Source organism: Ambystoma mexicanum, chromosome 12, assembly GCF_040938575.1.
Source record: "Ambystoma mexicanum isolate Mex_15411 chromosome 12, UKY_AmexF1_1, whole genome shotgun sequence".
In the NCBI taxonomy this organism is placed as follows: domain Eukaryota; kingdom Metazoa; phylum Chordata; class Amphibia; order Caudata; family Ambystomatidae; genus Ambystoma; species Ambystoma mexicanum.
This window is the reverse complement of record NC_090936.1, coordinates 115,515,594-115,537,878: the sequence shown is the minus strand read 5'-3', so window position 1 is coordinate 115,537,878 and position 22,285 is coordinate 115,515,594. Positions and strand designations below refer to the sequence as shown.

The window sequence follows — 22,285 nt, the reverse complement described above, 5'->3', positions numbered from 1 at the left end:
GACAACAGCAAATGGGAACTGGGCTTGCAGATCCTTGATACCTTGTTCAGGGTCTGGGGCTTCCTGGATGTGGATCTATTTGCCTCAGAGAGCAATGCAAAGTGCAGGCGGTTTGTGTCGTGGATGGGCAAGGGCAGGCACTCACTAGGGGATGCCCTCCAAATCTCAAGGAACAACCTGAGGTGTTTTACGCTTTCTCTCCAATGCCATTGATACAGAGGGTGTTGAGGAAGTATCAGAACAAGACACAGTGCTACATGAACTGGTGATCATGAACTGGCCGGCCAAGATCTGGTACTCCGTTCTGGTCAGAATCTCAGGGCAGGGCCCTGTTCGCTTGCAGACGTTTGGCCCGTTGTACTTGTCACAGCACGGGGTGGGGGGGCAGTGGTTTCCGCTGCCTCCAGAGTCCTTAGCCCTCTAAACCTGATACCTGAGCAATTCAAAATGTAACAGCTAGGACTATTGCAAGTGTGGACATCATTCAAATGGCAAGGAAGGAGTCTACTAGACTCCAGTACAAACGTAAGTGGACCAGGTTCTGCTACTGGGCCATGGACAAGGGTGTGGACCCTGTGTCCTGCTTACTTGACCAAATACTGTCTTTCTCTGCACACCTGGCGAGCACTGGGGTGCAGGTAAAGACTTGTTGCATATATCTGGCAGCAATCAGAGCATACAAAGGACAATCTTTCTCCACGGCCAATCCGGTGGTAAAGACACATTTGTGGGGACTGACCCAGTCAGGAAACCTCACCATTCGTGGGATCTCAATGTGGCAGTGGCAGTGCTGGTGCACAAACCGTTCAAGCCCATGGCTACTACTGACATCAAGTGGCTCATGCTCAAAACTGCACTATTGGTATCACATCAGTCAGGCACATTAGCAGAGATCCAGGCGCTGGTGGCGTCAGAGTCTTACAAAGTCTTCCACAAGGACAAAGTGGTCATGAGGACGCTTCCAAAATTCTTGCTGAAGGTAGTCTCCTCATTTCACAACAACGATGAAATTGTACTCCCAACCATCTTTATGGATCCACAATCTGAGGCGGGGAAGGCTTTACATTGCCTAGACGTCCAGGGGACTCTCAAGTTCTACCTCGTCCAGACGAAACAGTTCAGGAAGTCAGATGCCCTGGTGAAGTACGTTTGGCAGTACTTCATCGAGAGAGCAGGCATCCAAGGCTTCTGTAGCCAGGTGGATGGTGGAAGCTATCACTGAGTCCTATAAACTGCAGAAAATGTTGTACCCTGAGAATATTCATTCTCACATGGTAAGGGCTAAAAAAGCAGATGTAGCATTCCAGAGACAGGTGTCATGGCAGGTCATTAGTAAAGAAGCCACATGGGTTTCGCCATCAGCGTTTTGCAAGCACTACTGTTTGAATGTTAGTGCCAGTGTGGATGCCCAATTTGGACAAGCTGTCCCCAATAACGTGTTTGCTTAATGAACAACAACATTCATCCCTAAGGGCTATATCGGTTGCAATCTCCCATTTTGTATAGAGTATGGAGGAAAGGGAACGAGACGTAGGAGCAATTAAAAGTTACTCACTGTATTGATTAACATGCTCCTAGTCCATAGCCCCGTTTCCTCCATATAACTATCCGTCCTCCTCCCATTTAAAATAGGTCCAGCTAGATTAGCCGTCCGGCACATACAAGTGGACTGAGGTCAGTTTGCCGGAGGAGGGGCTATAGGGGCATGGTCACGGCCATAGCCGTGTCTATGCGCACCAGTACAATTAAATGGGAAATGCTCCTATTTAGAAGAAAAAGGTTCTGGTCCTGTCCCTAAGGAGGGACACCCACACAGTATGGTGGAAAGGAGACTATGTACTAGGAGTACTTTAGTCACTATGGTGAGTAACTTTTAATTTCATTCCCATCCAAATGTGGCTTGCTGGACTGTAATGAACAAGGCCATTGAATGCTTAGGCTGGGGTTGTCCTGCCAAAGACATCACTCAGGATCACCTTACTGGAACCCGTTACTGGAACCTGTGTTATAATTCCATTCAGTCCTAAGGGATCCCTTTCATGATCTCCGCAAGACCCAGGTACTGCGTCAGCAGTTAATAAATATCTGGTGAAAAGGTATAAACCTTCCTCTGTGGATGCCTAATTTTTTTTGTCTAGACATCCTTCTCCAGAAAGTTTGGTGGTACAAGCTGCCATCTCTACATCTAAGGCTTCAGCCTATCCCTCCATCACTCTAGATAGAGATGATAAGAAGTATGATGCCCTGACCAAGAGAGTTTTTGCTGCTGGAAGTATGACGTTGAAGGCTATTAATGCCACTTGCACTCTGTAGAAATATATGTATACACTCTGGAACGTTATAGCACAGGCTGCTGATAATGTCCCTGGGATGTAGGGGGGGAGCGGTGCAAGACGGCTTTTTCAATCTCATTAATGATGGGAAGGAAGCTCCTTGCCAATCCATGCAATCAGGTTTTGATGCATCTGACTTTGTGGGCAGGTGCATGGTTTCCGGCGTTGTGATTAGGCACTTGGCATGGTTGTGAAACTCTGGCTTTGCTCATGATGTTCAGGCCAGACTATATTAGACATGCCTTTAGATGGGTCTAATTTGTTTGGTCCCAAGGCGGACGGCAGCTTGAAGAAATGACAAGCTTCCAAGGCTGCACCAAAGTCTATAAGAGCAGCAGTTCGAGAGCAACAACACCCTCACAAGGTTGGGCCTTTTTCTACTACTATTGCTTCAGCTAGAGAGGCAGAGGCCAAACCAAACGGCCCAAAGGCAGGGGCAAAGAAAATGTCTCCATCTAGCTAGGGGCTGTGGAAGAAAAACTGTTCAAGCATCCTCTGCATCCCTGCTCTCAGCTGCTCCTATAACCCCAAAACCACTCTGAGGTCTTCGATCATTTGACACCAGTAGGAGGTAGACAGACCCAGCATTTAGTAGAATGTTATTTCATTACTTCAGATTCATGAGCGCTGCAAACAGTTCCCTGGGTTAATGTCTCCCATTCCTAAAGAGGCCTCCAGATTATCCCCCGAGCACATGTTTTTTCGGGCTGTAGATCCGCCTCTCCCATAGGCGATACTTTCCCTACTGGAGAAAGGTACAATAGAGAAAATAGCTTTAGTGGATCTGAACTGGGGTTGGTATTCTAGATAATTGCTGGTGCCCAAAAAGGACAGAGGACTGCCACCATCTTGGACCTGAGACGCTTGAACAAGTTCCGCAGCAAAGACAGATTCAAAATGGTCACTCTTTCTCAGATAATCAAGGCACTTCAGCCCTAGGACTGGATTATGTCACTCGATCTTCAGGACACTTACTTTCATGTGCCTATCTATTCCAAGCACAGGAGGCACCTAAGGTTCATCATTGGCAATACTCACTATCCGTTATCAATGCTACTTTTTGGGCTTACCTCCGCTCCAAGGGTCTTCACTAAGTTGATGACGGTAGTGGCAGTGGGTCTAAGAATAGGAGGGATTCACATCCTTCCTTACCTGGAAGATTGGCTGATCAGACTGTGTTCCCCGGAACGGGCTCTGGAACATCTCTACAGCACCTGTTATACCATTCACAAACTGGGCTTCTCCCTCAATTTCAAGAAGTCTCAAGTGACTCCTTCTCAAATGCTCCAATTTATTGGAGCGGTCCTGGACTCATCCTCAGGGAAGGCTACCCCACCCGAGATAAGGGCTCAACATATCTTGCAGATGGTCTTGAAATTTCAGACCACCCAATGTCTACTAGCCTTTGACATTCTAAGGTTGATGGGCCTCATGACATCCTGCATTTTCCTGTTGCTGGAATCCCGACTAAGGGTGAGATCTCTCTAGTGGACTCACAGATCACAATGGTCTGGGTTCTCAGGCGGGATAATGGACCTTGTTCAGGTCCTGAGCTGGATAGCACAGGATCTTCTTTTGTGGGCCTGCAAAGAGAATGTGGTTATCAGAGGAAATGTTTGGCAACCTTGGCCGGAGATAAATGTAGTCACGAATGCCTCTCTCAAGGGTTGGGGCACGCATATGAACAATCATCGAAGGAGCTGCCTTTGGTCCCCAGCAGTATAAAGATTTCATATAAACCTGTTAGAGCTGAGGCCGCTCAGAGTGGTTCTGATGGCCTTTTTGCCTTCTATCCAGGGGAAGAACATCCATTTAATGACCGACAACATAGTGGCCATGCATTACCTCAACAAGAGAGGAGGTGTAGTGTCACTACCACAGTGCAAGGAGGCGATGCAGCTCTGGTTTACAAAACTGGATTTCCTTGTCAGCAATTAATTTAGCCAGGAAGGAGAATACACCGGCAGACGCTCTGAGCATGCAGGGCTCCATCTCCCACAAGTGGGAGTGGGAGTTGGCTCTGGAAATCTTTCTAGAGCTCTTTGTTCTCTGGGATACCCTTCAGGTGGATCTGTGGGTGTTCAGTTCCAACCGGAAATAGAATCTGTTCTGCTCCAAGGAGAGGAGTACTGGGGGACAAATGTGTAGTGGATTGGGATTTCATGCTCCTTTATGCTGTCCCATCAGTATCTGTCATCCCTCAAGACCTAATTCAGGAAGTCATGATCCTGATTGCTCCAGATTGGACCAGGACGACGTGGTGCCCGGACCTTCTGAACATGTCCATCTGCCTTCCATTCTGCCTTTGCCAGAGAATGGATCTACTCTCACGAGAGGGAGGCCATTTGTTCCATCCGGGAATGAGAATGCTGAACTGTGAGAAACCAAAGGGTGTCTCACCTGCTAGTCCCCGGGGATCTCTCTCTCATTTGGCAAGGGCACGGCCATCGCCTTTGGACCCCTCCCCTGGGGGTGGACAGGTGCAGGAGGATCCCTTTCCCGTACCCATGATCCCTCCTATTTCTTAGGACTCTATGATGTCCGAACCCCCCCTCCCTTTCCACACAAACACTGGGCCGAGGAAAATAGTGACTGAGAGTAATAAAGCTAACTCTTATACATCACAATGGACATGTCCTGCTAATTGGGTCAGGTAAAATCAGGCACTTGATTCTAAGTGCATACATTTGATATCAGTTAGCTTACCTCACATGGATAAAAGGCGGAACCTAGAGATACACTCTGAGCAAGGTGTAACACGAGTGAGAGCAGAACTTCCGGGGCGAAGGCAAACCTACTGGAGCAGCGCAACGGACCGAGGGACGAGAGCCACTGGTAGAGAACCCCAGGAGTTCCCTGCAGGAGATTGTTGCCTCCAGAAGGCCACAAAAGACATGTGGAGAAGGGCGAATCCCAGACAAAAAGGCTGCATTGTGTTCCAAGGACGCCAGCGACTCTCCTGGGTGAACAGCAGAATTGGGGAAGCGAGGCCAAGCCTGTGGTACTAACCTTGACTCATAAACTGAAAGACAATAAAGAAAGAAAAGCACACAGCGAGAGAGTTGTCAAGTGACGTGAAAGACCGGTGTGTGCTAAATAAAAATTGAAGTGTCAAAATTAAATTGCACAAGTGAAGGCTGCACAAGTGTGGGTGAGACATGAAGAAAGGCAGACCTGTGAATGAACCTTGAAGTAACGATAGCCGTAACGTCAGCGATACTGAGTAAAGGAGTGGTCCAGCAAAAGGAAGTAGCCCACTCGAAAGTCTCTGTTAAAGGTGAAAAGTTTATAGTGATAAAGTGAATGCACTGTAAAAACAAGGTGATTGAAATTCACCCTGAGAAAAGGGGAGAGTAAATGGGGAACATTGAACTTTGGTGCTAATACAGTGAACCACCCAGACCAGGAAGGACTGGGGCAAATAATATGGGAGTGTGAATTGAAAGCAGGAAAGGCGAAGTGCTCCTGCAGAGGTCTGTAGAAAAAAAAACACACACATTCAAAAGTCTTCGACATCAGGAACGGTCCGAGTCCGACAGAGGGAGACCGAAAGTGTATTAGGTAAGGGGAAGGGAACCCTAAAAGGAAGTGAATTAAGCTTGGAGAAGGAAACCCCTGCAAGTGTTTTGCTTTATTGTAAGATGTCCAAGCTCGACGGGGGGAGACCAACGGGAACTTTTTGGTGAACGTTTGCTTTAAGAGGTCTGAGCCCGACAGAAGGGGACAGACATTAATTCTTTTGATGAGCTATATTTTGGAAATTGGAAGTAAGACTTTAACTTGGAAGGCTAGGCGGGCCTCGATCCACGTCTTGAACTGCCTTCATGTTAAGAGACTGAGTCAGAGTGTGTCATCTCACCCACAGGGACCGCCTCACTCTGTGTCCAACGTGCGGAGGAGGGATGGTTCAGACACATTGATTATTTTGAACAATGACTTTCCTTTGCATACATATTCTCCTTTTCACACTTTTTGTACAAAATATAGGGCAGGCATTAGGTGTTTGTTAGTATAGGCCATTTTTATTTGACAGACTCAACTAGGTCCGTTTTATTTATTTGATGGTCGAGACTACTCCCTTTTTAGCTATAGGCAAAAGTAGGAGTTTCTCCAACCCCATTGAAACTTCAATAAAGATTTTTCAAATTGTACCTTTTGTGTTAGTGTCATACTTGTGATAGCATGCCTCCCTTACAGAACCTACCCCCCTTGTTTCTGAGAAGATAAGATAAAAAATATTGGGGCCTTCTGGAAGACGTCATGGGGGTGTTGCTTTTGGCCTGGAGATCAGCAACCAAAGCTATACTACTGCCGTTGGAATTAATTTTGCAGCTGTTGTAGAGCGAAGGAAATAGACCCTTTTTCTTGCAGTACATCTATGGTCCTTTCTTTTTTACTCCACCTGGCCCACCTTAGAATGCAGGTGGCTACAGTTAAAGGGTCGTCTTTCACTTTTCAAGCACACTCCAGAACAAGGATCTTATTTCAAGTTGCCATTGTAATTCAATTTCTGAAAGGGTTGAGGAACACATTCCCACCAGTCCCTTTTCTGGTCCCATCCTGGGATTTGAACTTGGCACTTACATTCTTAATGGGAGGTCGGTTTGAGCCACTTCATTCCTGTCCTCTCAGATAACTGACTTGGAAAACGATTTTCTTAGTAGTTTTCACTCCTGCTCGGAGGTTTAGCGAACCTCAAGCTGTGTCATGCAAACTACCATTCATGGTATTCCCTAAAGAGAAAGTGGTACCACCTAAGGTGGTATTGGAATTCCATTTATCTCAACAAATCTGACTACCAGCATTTTATCCTCTTCCCCACCCTTCAAGGATGAGGAGGGACTAAGCTGATTAGACCCAAAGAGGGCTCTGAACTAATATATAGCAAGAATGAGCACTGTTAGACAGGACAACCAACTATTTGTTGGTTACACAGGCGACAAGCATGGTAAAGCGGTAACCAAGAAGACATTATCCAGATGGACAATGCTATGCATTTCAAAATGTTAGTCCATCGCAGGAAAGGATGTTCCTGAACATTTAAGGGCTCCCTCCACCAAAGTAGTGGCTACTACATCGGCTCTACATAGAGGAATTCCAGTGCAGGACATCTGCCAAGCTGCAATTTGGTCCTCCCTGCATTAATTTTCTAGGCATTACTGCCTAGACACTCTGTCGAGTCAGGACACTCGATATCATAAGAATCTCCTTCCCACCTCTGTTACATGTACTGTTGTGGGAGTCTATCTATGATGAGGAATCCGTGGGAGGACACAATCCATTAGAAGAACAAATTCCTTACCCCTGGTAATGTTCTTTCTGATGGAGGTCCTCCCACGGATTCATTATCGTCCTCTCAATCTAACCCTCTGACTAGGGGCAAATTCAAGTGTCTCGATCTCTTTCAATGTCTGTAAATAAAGTTCTTACTTCCCCCAGGTGGCTGAGAACAGGGAATAGAAAAACGAGGAATCTGAGGCAAAGAGGCATGTTGCGAGCTATTTATTCTACCTTCGACGTCCCATCTGGATGCGGAATGGAGAGCGTCAAGGGACATTGACGCTTATGCCACACAACACCCCCCACTGTCAAATTTCTTTTCTGAGCACTGCAAAGCAGCAAACAAATATTTGAGATGAGGAATACATGGGAGGAACATTCATCAGAAAGAACATTATCAGGGGTAAATAATTTGTTCTTGTCTCTTCAGATCACTTGTCCACTATTGACCTTGCAATAATTGGTTTTAAACTGGATTACTGTAATTCGCTCTATTTTGGATATCTCCTGCCTGCAGAACTCGGAATCAGCCGGTCCGGAAACAACGGTGGCAGCGGATTTACCGCCACCGTTGTTTCAGGCCCGGCAGACTCATAATGAGACCCATTGTCTTTCTACATCATGAATTGACCGCACTGCTCTACATCAGTTAAGCAGCTGATTCCTTCCAGATTCAGACTTAACTCTGCTACGGCAGAGGTTTTGCGGTACAGGGTGCTACAATCTGGAATAAATTACTCCCCATCCTGAGATGGGTAGCTGATCTAGGTAGATTTTGGAAACTCTTAAAAACACACCTCTTCCAGTTCCAGTCCTATCTGTCTAAACTACATGAACAACCTTTCTTCCCCAATGTCCTCTCCTGGTAAATGGCGCTTGCACACCCTCTGGTTTTAGTGCTTTAGAAATCGAATACATCAATAATATATGTCATATTTCAGCAAAAATAAGAAGGTTGAACTAAGCTTACTGAATTGTGTATGTGTGTGCAAACTCTCCCATTTCACCAGGCCTTCAACAGACTTCATTTTGAAATAATTATTTTCTTTTTAGTTTTACTGAATTCATTAGTACTGTGTCTCTCTTTGGTGCGATTTCCTAAATAAACAATGTATACTACATGTAGGATATTAGTAAATTAATGTTAATGTTCAATTTTCTTAAATTAAATCTTAAATATTTGTTTTTGTTTTTCAGCTTTACCTTCCTCTATAACTACATATGAAACATGTCAGACATATGAACGACCTATAGCATTTACATCTAGATCACGAAAGCTGTGGATTCATTTTAAGTCAAATGAGGGAAACAGTGGCAAAGGTTTTCAAGTACCTTATGTAACATATGATGGTAAGGCGGCTTGTGTATTATATGTACACTTTGGTTGTAGCTTGGCTTCAATATGCATTTTTATTATAAAACATGTAGATCTATGAATTTTCTGCACTAAAGTATATTTCCATTCATTCTTTTACACGTTGCCAGAGCATGGAGCATTGGAGGATTTTATCTTTTTGTGCATTTTATCTTACTTATTGGCCTTTTCTGAAGTACTGGATCTATTGCATATTTGTTCCAACTCTTGTTATTAGAGTATTTTGATAAAGTACATTAACAAGAGAGATCTTAATATACATTCAGCCATAACACTAACCCCTCCCTATCCATCAAGTTCCACAATTCCATAACTCAAGAGTTACATTGAGACACATGCGTTGAAATGACCCTTCCAGTTATACAGTTCACATATCAGTAGGACTTGCGAAAGGGTTCCAGTTATTCTATTAATTTGAAGGCTCACACTCTAACTGAAGAAGTAAGGTGACCTTGTACTTTTTCCATATTTTGTAAAAAGGTTTCTCCAGCATTTGATCTTTCATAGATTTGTATGCTTGAATATTCCCTGGCCATATATATGCCAAAAAACAAAAGTCTGCCTTGGCATCCTGCGACAGAGGAAATTCCAGACCCCTTTGATCCTGCACTTATACAGTTAATGGTCCATGGTATGGTCCTCAGAAGACAGGCCTTGATGAAGGCAACACATTTCAGTCCTGATGACCAGGCTCAAATTTTTGACATGCCCTTTGATGGACACAATCTCTTTGGCAAGATGATATGTGTCCACCTATTAAATCTAATATATACACAGTGAGAGCAATAGGTTAGCTAAAGGATAAAGACAAGGATAGATGCCCCTTTGGAGGTTCTACCGCGAGATACAGAGGTTACAATAGAACTTTCAAGACCCAAAGGTCAGCCTCCACTTCGTATCAGACGGGCAACAGGTACCAACAATGATAGACCAGATACTCCAAGCAGATGTGGGTCGTGCCAGGCGAGGGTCCAGTCTAAACAGAATTGACAAGCTCTGCACCCCCCACATCGCACCCCTGTGAAAGGGCGATTAAGCCAACACCTACATCATTGGCTAAAAATAACGTCTGACACGTGGGTTTTACAAGTGGTACAAACCGGACACAAAATAGATTTTGTGGGCCGTCCTCCTTCTCTGACTCTGCAATCTCAACGGGTCCATGTACTGCAGCATCTACAACTGAAGGTAGACAAGCTTCTGCAAGAGGTGGATATAGAACCTGTACCACAGAGCCAGAAAGGAAAAGGGTTCTATTCTCAGTTCTTTCTCATCAAAAAAAAGAACAGACCATGGCGCCCAATATTGGACCTAAGGGCCCTAGACAAATTCATCAAACGGGTCAGCTTCAAGATGACTTCTCTTCAGCAGGTTCTCCCATGGTTGAACAAGAATGACTTCCTGGCGATCTTGGATTGGGAAGATGCATACTTCCATGTTCCCATTCACCCAGCGCACAGACGGTTTTTCAGGTTCTCGGTAGGAAACACACACTTTCAGTTCCACATGCTCCCTTTCGGGTTGAAATTGGCCCCAAGGGTCTTTACAAAAAGCCTAGCGTCAGTCACAGCACACTTCAGGTGAGCAGGGATAGAGGTGTTTCCATATTCATATGATTGACTAATAAAGGCAAACTCACAAAGGTACGCAGCTGCAGCAGTCGCACAGACAAGATTAATGCTGGGAACTCCAGGCTTCTCCATCAATAAAACCAAATCAACTCCTGTACCAGCTCACATTGATCTCTTCCTCGGGGCGGAATTGCATACTCACATCCTCAAAGAACAACCGTCAGCCAAAAGGATAACAGCGATGCTGGGGCTGGTCTCATATTTTCTGGACAATGCCTACACAGCAGTACACCAGTTCAAATCCCTCCCTGGCATGATGTCCTCCTGTATATACCTGATTCCCAAATGCACAGTACGAATGATGCTGGTTCAGGAGACACTGACTCAATGGAAACATGCCTATGTCTTGTGGGAAGATGTTCTTCTCACACCGTCCTTCCAGAGGGCGCTGCAGTGGTGGAGCAAGGAGAAAAATTTAAATCAAGGCATGCCGTTTCAGGCACCCACCTCGACACTGCTCCTCAGAACTGACGCATTCCCTCTCAGTCTGGGAAGCACATCTGGGAGAGCTCCAGGTAAAGGGCACATGGTCAAAAACAAAGAGGTGATGGCTGGAGTAGCTTGGATCTCTAGGCACGGGACCCACATCTGGGCATACACACCCACTCGGGGGACAAAGCAAAAACAAAGTGATGATGGCTGGAAGGTTTAGAATGAATCTTAACCATGGCATTGTGCTGGGCAACCCTCCAGGCCATCATTCTTTGCCTGCAAAGCCATTACAGAAGGGGAAAGGCCATATGCAAATCAGGCTTGGTTCCACCCCAAAAGGAGCAGTTAAGCCCAAACTCCTAGGTCACATCCCTTCTGCACGAGACTAAAAGCATCCCCAGATATGTTTCAGCCTTACCGGGTCTCATTAGTGAGGAATAACTTGGGTGTCATGATGCCTACCCCCGGGCATCCGGATCGAGTCCATCAGCCCCGGGAGCAGGCATCCAGATACTCATTAAAACCCCAACAGCCCCGGCTGGGGGCTGTTTGGATTCAGTCCTGGCGCCTTAGGCGCCAGGCTCATCATAGCAGGCTCATAGACTTTACTTACCTTATGCAGACCATGCTGCAAATGAGCCAACGTGAGGCCTGGATGGGACTATTTTATTACAGGGACTATTTTTTACTCGGGTGTGGTTCTGGGGAACTTCTTACCTGGGACTACTTTGCAGGCTATTTAAACCACACCCAAACAGCAGCTCATGCTTCGTGTTATTCTGCATCCAGCAGCGTAACGCTCACCGTGTCTGCAAGTCAGCATCCAGTCTTCTGCCTCCATCATTTTCTTCATCGAAACCCAGCACCTGGGGGGAAAACAAAAGGAATAACAAGGTGAGCCGAGAAAACCGACAAAGACAATCTCTTTGCCACCATAGGCTTACCTGCTTTACCACCAGAGGTGTTATCCTTTAATTCGCTGCATCTTTCTATGCCGGACCTATAAAGGGAGAGAAAACAGCAAGTTAAACTCATGCAACTTTTACCGGACAGTGTTTGGTAATACAGACTCTTACCTGAACGCCATCAGCTGCCTCCAGGCAATATTCTTTTGGACCCAGCTGCATCCTAACGAGGGAATGGAACAAGAGTGAACATCGGACATATTAAACTCTTTGAACTTTATAGACACTGGAGTCAATATTCCTCCGGAACTCCTCCAGTACCTTCAAACCAGTGAAGTAACTGGTATCTACGCACCCCTGCATGCCATGCAGGATGGAGAGCTCATCATTTAAAAACATAAGGTGAGGTTACCAAGAGGGGATATCGGAGATGATTAGTGGGGAGAACGAGAACAGTTGGGGGGGCCATCACTAAAGTCCACGGGTGACTAAATCCCTTTCTCCACTTGCAGGAGAATAGTTCTACGAGTCCAGCAAACAAGATTATGCGGGCCAGTCCAGATTGTTATCTCTTCACTACGCATCACGTTGGTGGAGACCGCAGCTGTCCGGGTCCGATCGACGCCCCTGTGGGAACCAGGTGAGCGTAACATTGGGTCTCTAGGGCCGGCAGGCACGGGAACCACGTCTGGGCATACCCATCCCACTAGTGACAAACCAAAATCAAAGAGGTTATGGCTGGAAGGTTTATAATAAATCTTAACCCCTGGTATTGCTCTGGGCAACCCTCCAGACCATCGTTCTTTGCCTGCCAAGACATTACAGAAGTGGAAAGACCATGTGAAAATCAGGCTTGGTCCTACCCCAAAAGGGGCAGTCCAGTCCGAACTGCTAGATCACATCCCTTCTGCACGAGACCACGAGCTTCCCTAGACATATTTTGGCCTCGTCGGGCCTCATCAATGAGAAGGAGTTTGGGTCTCTAGGCCTGGCAGGCATGGGACCCACGTCTGGGCATACCCATCTCACTTGGGGTGACAAATCAAAACCAAAGAGGTGATAGCTGGAAGGTTTAGAATGAATCCTACCCTCTGGCATTGCTCTGGGCAACCCTCCAGACCATCGTTCTTCGCCTGCCAAGCCATTACAGAAGGGGAAAGACCATATGCAAATCAGGCTTGTTCCCACCCCAAAAGGGGCAGTCCAGCCCAAACTGCTAGGTCACCTCCCTTCTGCACTAGTCCGCAAGCATCCCCAGACATGTTTCGGCCTTGTCGGGCCTCATCAGTGAGGAGTAGCTTGGGTCTCTAGGCCCATTAGGCACGGGATACTTGTCTGGGCATACCCATATCACTTGGGGTGACAAAGCAAAAACAAAGAGGTTTTGGTTGGAAGGTTTAGAATGAATCTTAACCTCTGACATTGCGCTGGGCAACCCTCCAGATCATAATTCTTTGCCTGCCAAGTCATTAGAGAAGGAGAAAGACTGTATGCAAATCAGGCTTGGTCCCACCCCAAAAGGGGCAGTCCAGGCCGTACTGCTAGGTCACATCCCTTCTGCACAAGACTACAAGCATCCCCAGACATATTTCAGCTTTGTCGGGCTCATCAGTGAGGATTAGCTTGGGTCTCTAGGCGCGGCAGGCATGGGACCCACCTCTGGGCATACCCATCTGTAATGAAGGCATGGCATCAAAGTATGATGGAAACAAGTGATCACAGTTCAAGGTTGTTTATTAAACTGTAAAGTGGGTGAGATAAACGCCTAATCTAAACCTAACTCTAAGATGGGAGCAAACTACGACCCTCAAATTATAATACTGTCCAAGTGGAATCTAGTCAAATAGAAGGGCCTTTACTAAGAAACCTATTGCCAATGCTTACTGCTATGTTACAAAAGAGTGTGGGACAATGTTCACATGAAAAGAAAGACGTGTTCACAAAATAAGTCAGGATATTATGGCCGGGGTCTCCCTTCACCACGATTTTAGCACAGGACAAGGCGGGACTCAGCACAGCATACTCCTGGGCTTCTCTGGCTCGAGCTTATAGTTCCTTTTCTCTATATCAAGGCCTTCTGTGGCCAAGTCTCTTCTCATTCAAAGTCTCTTGCTTCAGAGGTGTTCTCCTTCCACTCTTTTAAGAGATATATATGTGATACAACTGAACTTTCCATTTCCTGTCCAGTTGGACTACTTATAAGTACAGGATTCCATTTGTTCTAATATTTCGTAGGGCCACTTAGAGTCAACCTTGTTTTCTGAGGTGGGTAAGGGGACCAGTAATTTCTGTCCTTTAAAAAATGAGCTTAAGGTCACCTTCCTCTAAGGGTATTTTTGCTGACTCTTTTTTTTTCATATGAATGCGGACTAGATTGTGAATAAATCTTATCTGTTTTCGCATTCTAGTAGCAGTTTGTGAGATGGGAATGGGTGCCTCTTCTCGCTCTTCCCAGATTTCCTGGAGCATGTCCAGGACATCTCTAGGCTTTTGGCCATAAAGTAGTTTGAAAGGAGAGAATCCTGTAGAGGCTTGGGGAGTTTTCCGTATTGCAAATAGCGCCCAAGGGATCTTTTGGTCCCAGTGCTTCCCGTCCTTATATACCAATTTCCATAGGATTAATTTCAGTGTTTTATTGAATCTTTCCACCAAGTCATTGGTTTGGGGATGGTATACAGAGGTTCGTAATATGGAGCAATATTTCATCTCTTTGTCGCTCGTGATCGTGCAAGAGCCCATCTCACACCGCGTCTCATCAGCTGCAGCAACATGATCGCCCAAAGCAGGAGACCACGCAGATTCTAGTGATCCCTACTTGGGTAAGCAGCCTGCAGCTTCCCCTGCCTGCAAAGCCACAAGAGCATTCAGCTACGCTGCAACTTTGCTATCTTGGCCAAATCCCTGCATTTTTCGCCACCATCCACGTGTAAAACTGCATGTTACGGATCAAAATGGCCGGCATCTCCCTTTGTTGATCGGTTGCCTAGCAACGTATATCGCCACTCATTGGGGGATTTCATTAATTTATTGGGACGGCATTCACCGGATGGAGCTAGCCGGCCCTCAATCCAAGGCACTCTATATAAGGCACAAGCCTGTCTGTGCCTGTCGGTGCCGGGAGGCCCGGACACCTGCCCGAGTTTATGCCTAGTCACCTCCTCAGTCCGGCACCCATACTTGAACCTATGCTGACCAGCTGATCTATCTACTGATCACCGCCTCCCTCTCACCAGAGGTAAGATATTGACATTCTGTCCCGGAAACCACTGCACAACATACAATAATAACAATCCCAGTTGGACATTGCATGTTGACACTACAACATTGAGCCAGAGTCTCATCACGTCAACATTGCTCTGTTTCTCGGCATGGCACTCCTGTCGAGCTGAACTCCTGCATTCAGTGTCTACTGCTCCTGGCGCGACACCTATTTCTTTGAAATATCTCGCCATACTACTGGTTGGTGCTACTACATTCCTCACTTTGCCTATTACTTTCGACCCTCCCTCAGCATTACATATATGACCTCTCATTCCGTGACTAATTTGTAGCAAACGCAGATTCTGCTCACACTGCTAACACGCCGCGTCTGAATTAGTAACCTGCTCCATGCATGTTGTTTAACACTAAATAACTCCATACCCATTTCTGCGACAAAAAATCTAAAAACGTTCCTGTTAAGTGATGCAGTAGTGACCACCAATATATCGCCTATGCATGCAACATATGCACATTGTCGCCTTATCAATGTATTTTGCTAACTGATTCCACATTAAGCGAATCCACCTGATTTGTAACGCTCCTACCAATTGTTCAATCGTTCGCCTATTGCCTGCACATGTGTATTTACTTTGCTAAACCAATTTGCCTACTATTGTATTGTATTGTTTATTTATTTATAGAGTGCACCTGGCCGTTAAGCAACTGGGCGCTTGCAGAAAATAAATGTTAGGTTACAGGTAATAAATAAGTTACATTTCTAATGTTACACGATCATATATCAAGCATTTCTTATGTTACAATGTCGGAAGACTTACATGTGGGATATGTTACATATATCAAACATTTCTTATGTTACAATGTCGGGTGACTTACATGTGAGATATGTTACAGTTACATATGTTACAGTTACACATATTTACAATAAATGTACAGCGTATTTGGTGCAGTTGGGGCATTTAGCAGTCGTTGGTGTTAAGCCAGAGTTTGACGTTAGCTTTGAACACATGGAAGGAAGGGGTGGCTCTGAGTGCATCTGGGATGGAGTTCCAGAGATGAGCTGCTAGATCTGGGAAGCTTGACCCACCAGGTCTTTTCAGTTTAAAGTTGGAGATTTTGATGCTGTTTGAGAGGGCCTTTCTGATAGGTCGTTCGGAAGTGTGTTTTGTGAATTTTTCTGTAAGGTATGCAGGTGCTTTGTTGTTCAGACAATTGTGTGTAATGTTCAGTTTTAAATTTGATACAGTCATTGATGGCCAGCCAGTTGACGGCTCTTCTATGGGCAGATATGTGTTGCCCTTTGGGAATTCCTAGGGCTGTTCTAAGGGCATTGTTCTGCAGAGTTTGGAATTTGTTGATGTTATGTTTACTGGTGCCTAGGTACAGTGCATTACAGTAGTCTAATTTGGAGAGGATGAGGGCTCGCGCTATGGTGGTACAGCTATCTGTGGATAGCTATGGTTTGCAGGCGTGGATAAGTTTGCAGGTGTAACTGGTTGCTGAGGCTGTACTTGTCGAGGGTGAGAGCTGAGTCTAGGTATAATCCTACGGTTTTGACTTGTATATGTGTATTTACCTCGCTATACCAATTTTGATCGTCTGCATGCATATAAGTACTCGATCTCATAATGACTACATGGATGCATAGATGTATTTTACCCCAATCAAACATTCACTGTATAGGGTGCATCTAGCCTAGCCTATTGTATCCTGTTATACCGCATTTCTTTATGTACCGCATGTGCTGTTTAACTATGGCTGAATAGAGATATACTATTCCAATTGAGCATGTTGTTGCACAAGGTGTATCTTACTTACCTAATTGCTTGCACAAAGTTGTCCAATAGTACCGCATTTCCTCTTGTGATCGCACACAACCTTTATGGTTTGAATAATCCCATCCTGGCCCCTGCAACCATCCCCATACTACAGGCCTACCACCCCCAGTCTAGATTATCTCTGCTCTTTCAATGGTGCACACCTATCCACCCTGCATTACTCTATTGAAATCAGCAATTCATCCACCTCACCAGGCCATTACATCCATCTTAATCTGCTTGCTCTGCCTATTCGACCTGAATTTCTTCACTTTGGTATTCTCCTCAGTCAGTCATCCTCTGACACTTATGCTGATCCATCATAGTAACCCTAGCGTGTCCTACGCTCACCTGTCAATGGCATCTAGTCTCCCGCCATCAGCCCTGATGCCACCATCTAGATTCCTACCACCTTGTCTTCACATGGAATTCATCCTCCCACAAAGGTTACCACCCCCATGCATATGCACCGAACCAAAAGCCCAACATATAACCAAAGCATCTCCCAATGACACTGCAGTACCACCTTACATATCCACTCCCTTCTACAACCTCTACCTCCAGCCACCTCCTCTAACCACACCTACAACACCCACATCTTTCCCCTGCTCCACGCTACACAGGAATCTCACACTAAGCTCCAGACTCACACGACGGCACAACGTTCCTTTCTCTAAAGACGCCACTGTAGCAACTCACATATAAGCTAACCTAGATACTACATCTCCTGCATTTGAGCACAGCCCAAAGTCACGTAAAGGGAAACGGGACAACATGTCACCTACAATTAAAGCGAGTCTAATTAATGCCAGATCCCTACCTGCACTCGCACTAGATATCGCTGACCTTATAACACTTCATGACCTTTATTTTGTTGCTATTACTGAAGTCTTGGCTCCACAGAGCCTCTGGACCATCTCTCGCCCTTGCAATCCCAGACAACTACTCCATTATCCGAACTGACAGAGATGAGAACCTATCTAAAGGAGGAGGCATTGCTTTCATTTGCAAAACTGCACTAGGACTAAGAAAAGTTAATAATTAACTCATGCCGTCAGCAGAACTATTATCTATAAAACTTCCTACATCACCTACATCCACCATCACAATGCATCACAATCCACCTCATCTACCGCCCACCAGGACCGACCACCACTTTCGAAAATGATATCTTACACCTGTAGTCCCCCAACACCAAAAACAACTCACAAGTTATTATCTTGGGAGACTTCAACTTAGGCTTCCAAGATACAAAATACCCCAAAGCCTTTGCCCTCAAGGACACTATTACTGAACTAGGCTTCACACACTGCATAACCGAACCCACTCACAATAAAGGCAGAACATTAGATTGGTTAGCCGACTTGAATTGCAACATCAATATCTTATCCAACACTCCATGCGCTTGGACCGACCACCCCCTAATCTCATTTACCATTAAAGAACCCTCGAAATGTATTCAACATAATCAAGGACCAGCCATGGTGACTAGAAATAAATGTAATCTGACCATTGAGAAACGTATTCCATTACTTCAACTGATCATTAACCCTACCACAACCCTCTCAGATCCTATGAATCTAGTCGACCTGTACAATCATACTATCCTCGAGGCTATTAACACACTAGCACCACTTAAACTACGCAAATCTAAACCTCGTGCTCACCTCAACACTTGGTACACCCCACACCTTAAAGTTCTCACGAAACTGAACAAAATCTCTGAGACAGCATGGAAGAGTAACCCATCCTAAGCAAACAAAGATCATTTCACAGCAGCTTCATTCAACTACAAGGTCGCCATTGTCCAAGCTAAAAAAGATAACTTTAATGACCGCATAACTAAAGCCAATTCTAGCACTAAGGGACTTTTCAAATTTTTAAAGAGTTAGACTCACCTGCCCCACCTCCTGATACCTGCACCAAAGATACTCTGTGGTGCACTAATATCCAGAATGCACTCCAAGACAAAATCGCCATGCTCCAAAACAAAATAGAAACTGAAAAATCTCTTATTACTAATGTGGAGCCCATTCAGCACCTACCATCTACTAGCAGGAAGGTGCAGCCCCAATTTAACTTCACACCCCTTTCCATTAAAGAGGTGGAGACCATCATTCTAAAACTCAAACCGGCTAACTGTCAGGGAGACTCATGTCCAGCTCCTCTTATCAAGGAGGCTGTGAAGGAACTAGCCCCCTTCATTGCATCTGTCATTCCATTCAAAGCCACTATTTTACCTAATAATCTGAAAGATGCCTGGGCACTCCCGCTTCTAAAAGAAAACATCCCTAGACCCTAATAATCCATCAAACTATAGATCCATTACAACTGTACCTTTTCTGTTAAAAATACTGGACAGAGCAGCCTACTTGCAAATACAGCAATAGCTTGAATCCAATAATTTACTAGGCCTGAGACAATCAGGATTCAGACCCAGACATGGGACTGACACAGCACTGATTGACCTTAAAACTCAAATTCAGACTCTGAAAGATAAGGGAAAATTGGCCTTTCTTCTTCTACTCAGTTTGTCAGCGGCATTTGACCTGGTGAACCATAAAATCCTGTGTATACACCTCTCATCTGCTGCGCACTTCTCTGACCAAGCCAACACTTGGATCGAGTCCTTCCTCAATAACAGATCCATGAGGGTCTTTGCGCTTTCAGCCTCTGCCACACCTACACAAGTCAGTTTCCCAGTCCTCGCTGCAAAGAAATGGAATGCCCTCCCTCTACCACTAAGAGAGGAAGCCTCTTATCTCCTATTCCGGAAAAAGGTCAAAGCGTGGCTCCATGTGCAAGACCTTGTATGTAAACATGACCTAAACATGTATGTAAAGTCCTGCAATGTATATATATTTCTCTTGTGTATAACTCCTTATGTCCCGGGAGGAGAGCTCAGCGGCAACGTGCTCGCCTTGGAAACATGACGACACAAAGCAACACAGGTTCGATCCCCGGGTCCGCGCTTAGAAACCTCTGGGTATTAAGCGCGTTATAAATATGCAAGTAAGAGACATATTCCTGTAACCGCGCCTTGATGCCCCCGGGCTGTGTGAGCGCTTTAAAAATGCAAATAAATAAAATAAATGTATTATACTGCTGTATTCCTTGCTCTGTTCATGTTGTAACTTGTAAGCATAGCGCCCAGATGCCCCTGGGCTTGGCGCGCATTACAAATAAATAATCTAAACTAAACAATTCTTTGACTCCTGCCATAAGCTTGTTCATAAAATTTGAACCTTGATCGGTTAGTATTTCTTTGGGAAAGCCGATCCTGGAAAAAAAACAGTAAGATGTGTTTAAGGATTCATTTTGTGGTATTGTTTTGCATCCGGAAGGCTTTTGGGTATCTGGTGGTTTAGTCAACAATCACAAGGACATATTTGCTGCCTTATCAGGGTGTTTCGAAAGGCCAACTATCCATCCCGATTCTCAAAAAAGGGACTTCTGTGATGGGTAAATTATTCAGAGGGGTAGGTAATGGGATGTGCGAGGTAGATTTTTGACAAATGTCACACGTCTGAACAAAGGTTTGGATGTCAGCGTGGATACCTGGCCAGTAAAATTTCCCACTGATATGAGCTTGGGTTTTGGAGTGTCCTAAGTGCCCCCCAGTAAAATGGGAGTTTGCAATTTCCAGCACAACCTTGCGGTGTGTCTTGGGGATTACAAGCTGCGTCTTCACTAAGCCTTCAGTAGACGTTTCTCTTCTATATAACAGCCCCTGCTTTAAGAAGAAAAAGGGACTTCCTTTCTCTATAGCATCTCCTACCGGAAGGGCCTGTAAAAAAGCTTCAGCGAGAGCTGGATCATTTCGCTGGTCGAAGGCTAGGTCGGGATAAATAGTAGGCTCTTCTCCTTTCCTTTCTTTGATGTTAACTAGTTTATCAGCTTCCCCAAAGCCTAAGGAAATAGAGACTTTTCCAAAATTCCTTGAGCAATTTGATCCCCACAGCGTACTTCAAATGGGATTTCACTATGACTCTGTAAGAGAACCTTTACGCCTCCCCGGGAGTCAGGATCGATGACGCATACTAAGACATCTATACCGAACTTCCACGCTAGGCCAGATTTTGGGGATAACCATATGTAACACCCTGGTGGGGATATCAAAACCAAATCGGTAGGAATCATTCCTCATTTCCCAGGGGGTATAACAGCCTCCATACTGCTACAGATATCGAAACCTATTGATTCTTGTGTGGCAACAGAAGGGCTAGAAGAGCTGTGACTGAGGTTTTGAAATTGTAGGATTCCCCAATTAGATACAATTGAGTCACATCCCACTTTTGACACCATATGTAAGGAAGGCATGACATCAAAGTAAGACAGACACAAGTGTGTTTATTAAACTGTAAAGTGGGTGAAATAAACACCTAATCTAAACCTAAATCTATGATGGGAGCAAGCTACGACCATCAAATAATAATAATACCGTCCAGGTGGAGTCTAGCCAAATAAAAGGGCCTATACTAAGAAACCTATTGCCAATCCTTACCGCTATGTTATAAAAGAGTGTGGGACAATGTTCACAAGAAAAGAAAGAAGTGTTCACAAAATGCTTGAGTCAGGATGCTACGGCCGGGCTCTCCCTTCCCCACCTTTTTAGCACGGGACTAGGTGGGACTCTTCAGCACAGCACACTCCTGGGCTTCTCCGGTTCGGGCTTACCGTTCATTTTCTCTATATCAGGGCATTCTATGCCCATGTCTCTTCACATGCAAAGTATCTTGCTTCAGAGGGCCTGATATGCTAAAACCAACAAAACAAACAGTTCCTTCATGTCAGGTGACTACTCTTCACCCTAGGATCGACCTCAGCCGGGCTCTGATTCTACTCAGTATTCAGTCTCCCTCCATCGGGTTCAGACCAACCAGAGCACTTGCCAATCCAAACAGAGACTTCCGAAGGGCAGTCTCATTTAGCTGTGTCACTCTGTTTGCTCACGGCAAGCACGGTTTTCACACATTCAAAGTTAGCATGGCTTTTAGCTCAGCCGGGCGCAGGGATTTGGCTCGACCCTTGTATGACCACCTTAACTCTCTATACAGGCCTTCCCTGTGGATTTTTGATACTTGTAGTTTTCTTTCTTTCAAATATTCAATACAGTCTCTTTGTTCATAAGAGGGGTACCAGCCAGAGACCTTCGACTGGGCACTCGCGTGGCACCGGACCACTCTAGCTCTGGTACTACTGTGTTCACAAAAGACCTCTCGATTAATTATCTTATTACTGTTGCCACTGCAACCTTAAGTTCAACACAGTTCGTTTGACTATCAGCTTCTTC

The 22,285-nt window shown here is 45.3% G+C and overlaps 1 protein-coding gene across 3 annotated transcripts in view; it reads left to right on the top strand.

Moving 5' to 3' along the window:
* The window catches only part of SCUBE1 (signal peptide, CUB domain and EGF like domain containing 1), a 2,600,196-nt gene that overhangs the window by 2,444,923 nt on the left and 132,988 nt on the right, over positions 1-22,285 (top strand). For all 3 annotated transcript variants that reach the window (XM_069628128.1, XM_069628129.1, XM_069628127.1), the window contains one exon: positions 8,811-8,963. In XM_069628128.1, coding sequence (XP_069484229.1) covers positions 8,811-8,963 — 153 coding nt within the window. The remainder of the gene's footprint in view (positions 1-8,810; positions 8,964-22,285) is intronic.